General features: G+C 44.0%; 1 protein-coding gene across 2 annotated transcripts in view; it reads right to left on the bottom strand.

Annotated features, from left to right (window-relative positions):
* Positions 1–3,911, bottom strand: part of LOC103742674 (threonine--tRNA ligase, mitochondrial) — a gene marked incomplete at its 3' end in the record, with an annotated part of 10,278 nt that extends 6,367 nt beyond the window's left edge. The window contains 3 exon segments of one of the 2 annotated variants that reach the window (XM_008843758.3): positions 934–1,057; positions 3,236–3,432; positions 3,652–3,911. In XM_008843758.3, the coding sequence (XP_008841980.2) occupies positions 934–1,057; positions 3,236–3,432; positions 3,652–3,750 (420 nt within the window). 2 annotated transcript variants of the gene reach the window in all.
* Positions 3,912–9,771: the final 5,860 nt, after the last annotated feature.

The raw sequence follows: 9,771 nt of genomic DNA, 5'->3' as shown, positions 1-9,771 counted from the left end.
TTAAAAAAAAAAAAAAAAAAGTCTAGAAGAGAAACAGGGTGCTAGTATCTTTTCTTCTTTTGGTGAACAGAAGCCTCAGCCCTGCTCCTTAGTGCTTTCTAGTACTGAAGCATAGAAGGAGGAGGCATCAGTCTTGTTTGCTATTCCTATAACTTTTTAGGGCTTCAGAGTACACTCACTATCTTATTAAGAAACTGGTCTTAACTGGGTATGGGGGCACATACATATAATTCTAGCACTCAGGATGCTAAGACAGGAGGATCTCAAGTGGAGGTGAATTTGAGCTACACAGCAAGAGCCTGTGGCAAAAAAGCAAAACAAAACAATAGTTCCTAGAGTTCTGTTTTGTCTCCTTGCCCCTCCACTCCCTTTGGTGTGTTGGGGATTGAACCCAGGGTACCATGATGGTAGGCATGCACTGTACCAATTAGCTATCCCTAGCCTTATGTTTGTCTTTTAGTGCTATTTTTTTTCTGGTCTAGGAATCCAGTGTGATGAAACTCTTCTTAGATTTGTTCATTATTTACATTTTTCTGGATTCTAGTAAACAAAGTCTATGTTACCTGAGCTGACATGAAAAGAACAAAATGGGGAGGCCACCAGATTTGTGCTCGGTTATGGAAAGCATATTAGAACTGAGTATACACCATGGATGACTTACACTGTATGTGTTCAAGAGTTGAGGAAGTTGAATAGGCATATTATCCTTCTTTTTTCAACTTATGATCTTTCCCTTTCTCTAGCACAAATGAGATTTGCTTAATAGACTGATGCTAAGTAAAAGCTTTCATTGTATTTCTAGCTTAGCCAGGAATAGTCAGATGGTCAATATAATCTGTGATAGGTCTCCTCAGTTGCAAGTTGAGACACTAAGGCAAAAGGAAAATTAGAATTTCCTGTTTAAATAGCATTCAGCTTCCACATAGAACTTACTGCTTTTCCCTCTGGGGAATCAAATGTCAGAAATCTGAGGTCACAATCTGTTTCCAAGGGTCGTTCCAGATCATAAAGCTCTCCGTTCACTTGCGCAGCCACTGCAGTATCAGCCAGCGTTAAACTTTAGCAGTGGTGATGGTGGTGGTGAGTGGAAATGAAGAAAAAGTGAGGGTTACAAACCATAGGGGTAGAGAGGCTAATATCTCAGCAACTCTAAATTTGCCAAGTGGAAACAAGTTTCCAGAGAATTAGAACCTTATTTCTTTCCCAGATGAATAACAGGACAGAGACTCTAACTAATGTAGATAAATCCTCAAGAACAAAGGATTTTTTTTTTTTTCTGGTCTTTTTGAGACAGGGTCTCCCTGCAGTGCCAGCTGGCCTGGAAATCACTATGTAGACCAGGCTGGCCTCAGTCTCATAGAGATCTGCCTGCCTCTGCCTCCCAAGAGCTGGGGGATTAAAGGCATGAGCCACCATGACCAGCCTTTTTTTTTTTTTTAAGGCTGGCCTTGAATTTCAGATCTTCCTGAATGCTGAAATTACAGCTTGCACCATCATGCTTGACAAGAAAGGTTCCTGGGAGACTGCAGGAGAATTTCCCCAAGTTCAAGGCCGCCCTGGGCTAGAGTAAGACTCTGTTTGAATAGAGAGGGGTGGAAGATCTAGCTCAGTTGGTAGTTTGATCCTCAGCATTATATATACTATATACATTACATGCACTAGTGGTACATATCTATAATCTCAGAACTCAGGAGGTGGAGGCAGAAGGATCAAAACAGTTCAAGGTTGGGGCCCAAAAGATGGCTCAGTGAACTGGTACTTGCTGCCAAGTCTGATGATCTGAGTTTGAGTCCCAGAATCCACAAAGGAGAAAACTGATTCCAACAAGTTGTCCTCTGATCTACACACATGTGCTATGACACATACATACCTGCATATGCATGAAAACAATGTAAAAGAAATTTTTTTAAAGATTGGGCTATAGAAATTGCTCAGCTGTTAAGAGCATTGGCTGTTCCTGCTGAAGACCCACGTTTGAATCCCAGCACCCATATGGCAGCTAACAATGCTCTGTAACTCCAGTTACAGGGGAATCCAATGCTCTCTTCTGTCCTCTGAGGATATTGCACAACATGGGTGCACTTACATACATGCAGATATAATATTCACACACATAAAATTTTTTTTATTTAAAATTCAAAGTCATCAGGATATACTCACAATGTGTTGGAGACTAGTTTAGGCTACATGAGACCCTGTCTCCAACATAGAAGGGGACTTTCTTGGGGTGTGGGTACATGTTTAGAGGCTAGAGGTTAACCTCAGGTGTCCTTCCTCAGGAGCCGTGCATCTTGTTTTAAGAGCCAGGGTCTCTCACTGGCAAGGAGCTCCCTCAGTAGGTGAGGCTGGCAGGCCAGTGAGCCCAAGGATCTGCATGTTTCTCCCTCTCCAGTGTTGGGATAACAAGTGCAAATGACCACACCCACCTTTTAAATTTAATTTTAGCTACTTTTTTTTTTGAGACAGGGTCTTCCTGTATCCCCAGCTAGCCTGGAACTTGTTGTGTAAACCAGGCTGGCCTCCATTTCACAGAAAGCCTGCCTTTGCCTCCCTGGTGCTGGGATTATAGGTGTGTGCTACCACACCTGGCTCTACTTTTTTTTTTTTTGTCTTTTTGAGACAGGGTCTCCCTGTAGCCCCCACTGGCCTGGAACTCACTCTACAGACCAGGATGGCCTCAAACTCAAGAGATCCACCTGCCTCTACCTCCCAAGTGCTGGGATTAAAGGCGTGCGCCACCATGCCCAGCATGACATAATAGTTTTTAAAAAGTAAAAATAGAGCTGATCTACATAGTGAGTTCCAGCACAGCTGGGGCTACAGGGAGACCCTGTCTCAAAAAAGACCAAAAAACAAACAAACAAACAAAAAAACCCAAAACCCTATTATTTCATTTATTTATTATGTGGAGAGCACACGTGCCACAGCATATGTGGATGTCAGAGGACAACTTGGAAGACTGGGTTCTCTTCTCCACCATGTGGTCTGCAGGATCCAACTCAGGTCATCAGGCTTGGCAACAGCACCTTTCCTTACTCACTGGAGTCATCTCGCTGGCCCCACACCTGCCTTTTTAGTGGGTTCTGGGATCGAACTCACATCATCTTCCATATGTGAGAATCACTTCATCAACTATCTCCCAAAAGGCTCTCTTAGGAGACAAAGAAAAAATAGATGTTTTCTTTCCCTGACCAGATGCTGAGGAAATAAAGGAGGTATGCGATGGGCCCAATACCTGATCTGCTGAGCCAGCTGGTAAGGGGTTGTGTTCCATGCCACAGCATCTACTTTTCGGCCTCCAAGAAGTGATACCTTAATAGTCCGGCGTTTCTTCTGTGCCATGCTTGCTAATCTTTTCACTTGAGCAGTCCATAGCTCCTCAAAAAGGCCAAATCGCTCTGCCAACCAATGTGGAGGGGTCGGCAAGGATGCCTGAAGAGAAATACATGTTAGGAGGTCTCACGGGTCCTATTACTATTTCTCCTCATTGGGCAGGATGGGGTTGTGGATACTTAAGGAGCGGTGGTCATAACCCAATTTAAGGGGGAATGGAATGATACAAGGTCTTGGCCACCGGACAGAGTGGCGTGAGGCTACGCAGAGCCTCCGCAGTAGGCTCTGGTCGGGCTGAATGGCTGGAAACTAGCATACCTCACGCACGGTGTGCAGCTCGCAGCCTTGTAACCCTGGTAGCTGGCGCCGAAGCCGGCGCCATAACCCGAGCACCGGCCTCTTCAGGGCGAGCCCCATTCTCCTTCAAATCGGTGCCTCCAAGTTCAGATGATCGCCATTTCTTCCTCGCCAGGTTCCTCATTGGCTGCTACAGTCCTCACCGACTGGATGACAGAGCCGCCACTCTGGTCTGGCACCACCTCCAGGCATTCCGACGAGGCACGCCCGCACAGCACAAGTGGCTTTGAGAATGGTTCCGGGCCGGCCGGAAGGTGGAAGCTGTTACACACCTGCGGTCCTGAAACCCGCTGCGGTTCAGCAGAAAGCCGGAAGCCGCAATAAGGTGTTCCGCACTTTTGAGGAAGTGGATCTCTTGAGGGCGAGAGTGGGATGAAGACAGACAAGTGTTAGTCATGTTCCTTTAACCATAAAATTTCTTATACATGATCCTTAAAGCTGGCAGACTTTGGAACTAAATAAATGTGTAAATCTTGGATCTGCCAATAACTAAGAAATTTTTGGTAAATTATTTCCCTGATTTTAGTGTTCTCATCTATAAAAGTATCACTTCCAATTGTTGAGGTAATTTTATGTAAATAGTTTAAGTGTCTAGTGTATGACAATGGGCATCAGCAGTCAGAGGCTGCTATAAGAGATGGCTAGAGCCAGGCGTGGTGGCACACGTTTTTAATCCCAGCACTGTGGAGGCAGAGGCAGGCGACTCTCTGTGAGATCTAGACCAGCCTGGTTTACATAGTGAATTCCAGGCCAGCTGGTGCTACAGGAGACACTGTCTCAAAAAGACATAAATACATACATACATACATACGTACATACATACATACATACCATATCATACATAAATATAGACCAGCTTTAAGGCTGGAGCAGAGACTGTAGAGGTTACTCCTTTGAGTCCCTTCTTGCTCATGTTGCTTTAGAGACTCTTTCCAGACCTCAATCTTACAGATGCAGAATTATTGACATTTTGTGGTGTGTGTGTGTGTGTGTGTGTGTGTGTGTGTGTGTGTGTGTGTGGGTGTGTGGAGGTGTGTGTGTGTGTGTGTGTGTGTGTGTGTGTGTGTGTGTGTAGGCATGGGCATGCATATGCCATGGCACATGCGTGGAGGTCAGAGGACAACTTCATGGAGTCAGTTCTCTCCTTCCACTTTTACCTGGGTTCCAGGGATAGAACTCTGGATGCCAGGCTTGGGCAACAAGCCCCCTTTACCTTCTGAATGATCTCAATGGATGTGGAATTTAAGTCAAAGAGGATAGTTTGAGGTCAATCAGTAAGTAATGATGCTGGCTTCCACCATACCATACTTTCTTAATAGTTTACACATAGCTCTCTGCTCCTCATCTTCATTATCTTTTCTCCTTTATTCCTCTCATTAAATCTGTGATACAGGATTAGCTATATTTAATTAGTTTCATACAGTAAAAATAGAAACATGGTTAGATGTGTAGAAAAGCATGAAGGGAAGGGAACTTGTTTGCAGCTGTTGAGACTGTACTTCTCAATTAGTTCCCTCACCTGGGGGTGGGGATGGTTAGAGTTGTTCTCAGGTTTCAGTGGTGATGGAATCAAGGGTTGTTGGGTGGAAGAGTTGTCAGAAAAAGTTGCTTAATCTAGGTTTCCTTGGGAGGCCTGATGTTCTGTCTGGGGAGGGCTGTTGATTTGAGTCATAGGCCACTCTGGAGCTTGGTTCCATCTTCTGGTATGTTAGATATCCTGAAATACAAAGAGAAAGAGACAAGACTGTGGGAGAGGAAGATTACTATAGTGTGTGTGGTCAGAAAGCAGTAAGCATTTTAAAGCAGCATTCAGTAGGGATGACAGTGACATGCAGAACTTTCTTGTAGATTTGCACCAAAGAGGTAGTGTCATACTGCAGGCAACAAAATGGTAGGTGCTCAATGAATAATGACTGAATTAAGAATACGTTAATCACTATACTGATGGGAAACTTCAAAAGATAGACACTGTGACAATTTTTAAAATCATCCTGGGCTGGGTGTGGTGGTGCATGCCTTTAATGCCAGCACTCAGGAGGCAGAGGCAGGCGGATCTCTGTGAATTCAAGGCCAGCCTGGTCTAAATAGTGAATTTCAGGACAGCTGGGGCTCAAAGGGGGACCCTTTTTCAAAAAAAAAAAAAAAAAAGAAAATCATTCTACCTGTCCTTCTTTGTTAGGATCATAAAGGGATGCCAGCTCCCTACACTCATCCTTCAGTACTGTTTACTGTATGCAATGCACCAAGCTGGGCAGAGCTGATGCTGACTGATCAGCTATCACATGTGTAACTTGTGTTGCAGTGGAGGAAGGAATGCTGTCTTATTCCATCTCACCCATTGCAGCTCACCCAGTGAGCAAGGCAGCTAAGGCCAATACATTATTGGTTCTTCTAGTACATGCCTCAGTCTCAGATAAATTTTTTTTTTGGTCTTTTTGAGACAGGGTCTCCCCGTAGCCCCAGCTGTCCTGGAACTATGTAGACCAGAATGGCCTTGAACTCAGAGATCCTCCTGCCTCTGCCCCCCGAATGCTGGGATTAAAGGCGTGTGCCACCACACCTGGCTAGTCTCAGAGAATTTTAACCCATTCATCTACCTGAAAAACATCACAAACTTTTTTGCCCACCCTACCCATGCCTGCCACAATACCTACATGCAGAGCCATTTCACCATTATTCCTAGAACTGTTAAGCAGTATTCGTATGTTCCCTTCAAATCATGGATAATGATGTGGAGAGATCAAGCCCAAGTCTAAATCCACAATCTATTTACACTATGTCATGCTGCCTCAAAGGCTAAATTACTCATAATTGGTCTTGTTTGGTAACATTGATTTGCTTCCTATTGCTCTTCAGGGTACCTGACTCAAGATATTTATGGTCAAAGAGTACTTTTGGGTGAAGGGATGCTTCTTGTAAAAAGCCAAGAAAGGAGGTGTCTTCCAACTTTCCTCTACCAGACTGAAGTTAAGGAAAACTGAAGGAAATAACACTAAAAGATTCTCTCAGAAGTGTAGGGCCAGAAAAGAATCCTCAGTTAGTGTCCTAGATCTTTAGTCAAATTTTAGAAAATCCTTAGATTTACTTCACCTAAGAGTAGGTACCTTAAGTTGGTTAAAGTGTTGGTCTTATAAACTATTTCTAACTATCTTTACTGAAGATGCATTTTCAGTTTATTGGGATTAGCACACATCTCAAAATCTACTGTAGCTCTTAGAAGTAACCCTCCGCCCATTTACCTAAAAATGTGAAAGGCATTGGGAAAGTTGGGAGTGACTTAAAGTACAATATAAAGAAAACTCATGTCCTTGCTGTCAGTCTTTTCCTTGCAATGCTGAACATTGGGGCCCAGGCCCTTACAAATAGCAGACAAGTGTTCTACTACTGTTACACCTCCAGTTCATCAGCTAAGGGCTTTTGAGGCCCAAGAAGTAGACAAGAGTTTAAGACAAGAAATGGTGCACACGTTGTTTATTTAAAGGAGTCTTTTGTAATATAAGGGGAAGGTCTAGGATGGGAGCCAAGCTTTTACCTTTACTAACCTCTCCTGCTCTTAGCAATGACTAGCTACTTTAAATGTCTCATGTCTATCCCATGTGGAAAGGGGGAAGTAACTGGAAACTGTCAATGTCCTCTCTCCATCCCCACACAAACACCCCAAGAAAAGTATAGGAAGCATCAGGTCCTCTCTTTCCCACAACTCAACTAAAAGACTGAGTATCTTACAAAGACAAGGGGATTCAATGGGATAAGTAAATCTGCTAGAATATTTAGTTTGCCGTGAACCTAAACAAATCCTGTGTAGACTGGATTAGCCAACACCCCTTTGACTCAAACCTAAAAAGATGACTTTGTTTCTCAGTTGCAGGGCTTCTTTGTGTCTCCACCCATACATGTATTCTTAACTTCTGACTTTTGCCTAGGTGAGAACAAAGGGACTGGGGCTGGGGCAGGGGGGAAGAGGGGCTGAGGTAGAGTTTAGTGTTTAGCATGAATTCCCACACAAGCACATACACACAAAGCAGAAATGAAAACCAGATCCTAAATCCTGTTCCTTACAAAGCTGTCATTAATTGCACATTTCTAGATAAATCCCAGCCTTGTTTCCCAGTGCTGGGCAAGTACTCTACCACTGACACCCCTACCTTCCCCCAAACCAACTTGTAGCTAAGGAAGAAACTCGTTTCTCCCCTTCCTTCATCAGAACTTTGATGTCTAGTTTACACTTGCTCCTTTCCTTTGACTATGTACTTCCCTTGTACATAGAACAGGATGTTTACTTGAGATAGCTCTTACTGCTGACCTTTTAGTGGCCTTGTCTATGTAGCCTCAGTGAGTTATTCTTCAGCAATTGTGAATGGCAACTGATCAGACTTGTCTACATAGTTACTCATAAACAAGTATGAGAAACATTCCAATATCCCCAAACCCATTCTGATGGTCTTACTAAGTCTACACACCAGGGGAGATAACTCATTCCTGCTATGTAAAACCGGCTTGAATGAAACAAGGTAGGGGGAAGAAGTCATGCATTTTCAGAAACACGCCTGAAGAGGCCAAGGAGGAAGTCTCAAAAAACTGTTGCCCCTTTAGGGGTAGAGATAAGGATAAGGTGGCCAGTTGAGATCTTAAGTGGGGACAAGGAAGAAAGGGTGAGCCAGATTCCAGAGACAGAACAGTGGTACACCCCTACCAGCTGGGTGTGTTCCCTGGACTGCTGCTATTTCTGAAGTGTCTTGTGACACATGTATGGAACTTCACGCAATCAGGGCTGCTATTCAGAGCCTTCTACCCTGCTGGTGACCCAAGGCCTGGCCCAGATGCAGTGACAATCCCTTGTGATTCCTTTAAGCTGACATCCCACTTATTAAGCCTCACTGAGTTATGAAGAAAGGATAGGCAAGAATGGTGAAACAGGGGCTGGAGAGAGCACTCTTGCAGAGGACCCAGGTTCAGTTCTCAGCACCCACATGGCAGCTAACAATCATCTGTAACTAGTTTCAGGGGATCTGACACCCTCTTCAGTCTTCTACAGGCATTGCATGACACGGATGCATTTATATACATGTAGGCAATATACTTGTACACATACTTAAAAAAAAAAAAAGAGAGAGACCCTTTTCCATACTCTCCTCTCAATTCTCTGCTTAAAAATTAAAAAATGTGCCAGGCGTGGTGGCGCACGCCTTTAATTCCAGCACTTGGGAGGCAGAGGCAGGCGGATCTCTGTGAGTTCGAGGCCAGCCTGGTCTACATAGTGAGTTCCAGGACAGCTGGGGCTACAAGGAGACCCTGTCTCAAAAAGATGAAAAAAAAATTTTTTAAAAAAAATGCTCCTTGGAAGGTTAGGGAGGTAGCTCATTGGTAGAACGCTTCGTTGCCTGACATGCACAAGGCCCTAGGTCTGATTCCCAGCACTAAAGCACAACCAAAGCACAACTAAAAAGTGTTTCTTGGTTCACAATTGTACAATTTTTGGAGGACACAGAAATATTTACACAGTACATCCCACTTCAGGAGTGACTACTCCGAGGATCTTTGTCTCATCCCTCCCATTACACAGTTGTACAAAGGATAAAATAGAAAACCCATGAGGCCATGGAGTCTTGGAAGCTCGGTTAGCCTTCAGTGACACTGATTGTACAAGTCAAGGGATAACTGGACAAGGTCAACAGGAGAGGGGAAGAGTCAACCACACAACAAAAAAATGTATTTTATTAAACTGGAAAACAAAATATTGCAGACATTTTTTCTTAAGAATAGCTGTAAGAGAGGAAAGTGCAAGTGGTCATAAAGGAAATAGATGGGCGATCTGTGCAGGTATGCCTCAGCAAGGTATGGGCACACATGCTTCTCTGTCTTTCCCACATACCCTCAGATCAGAAGCCAGTGCAAGTGCATCTTCAGAGTTATCCCCGAGCTTTGCTTTCTGCATTCTGTTGCTGGTTTCACTGTCTGCCCTGGACAGTCAGGCTGCATCTTCACTGAAGAAAATTTAGGTTTTCCAACCACAAGTCTGCTCCACCAAGCAGCAGTTTTGGCTTCTAGCAATTCCCTCCTATTTCCACTCACCAGAGAAGC

This window comes from Nannospalax galili, unplaced genomic scaffold (genome assembly GCF_000622305.1).
Source record: "Nannospalax galili isolate Female #2095 unplaced genomic scaffold, S.galili_v1.0 scaffold22, whole genome shotgun sequence".
Lineage (NCBI taxonomy): Eukaryota > Metazoa > Chordata > Mammalia > Rodentia > Spalacidae > Nannospalax > Nannospalax galili.
The sequence above is the reverse complement of the archived record's forward strand: the minus strand, read 5'-3'. Positions and strand labels throughout refer to the sequence as shown.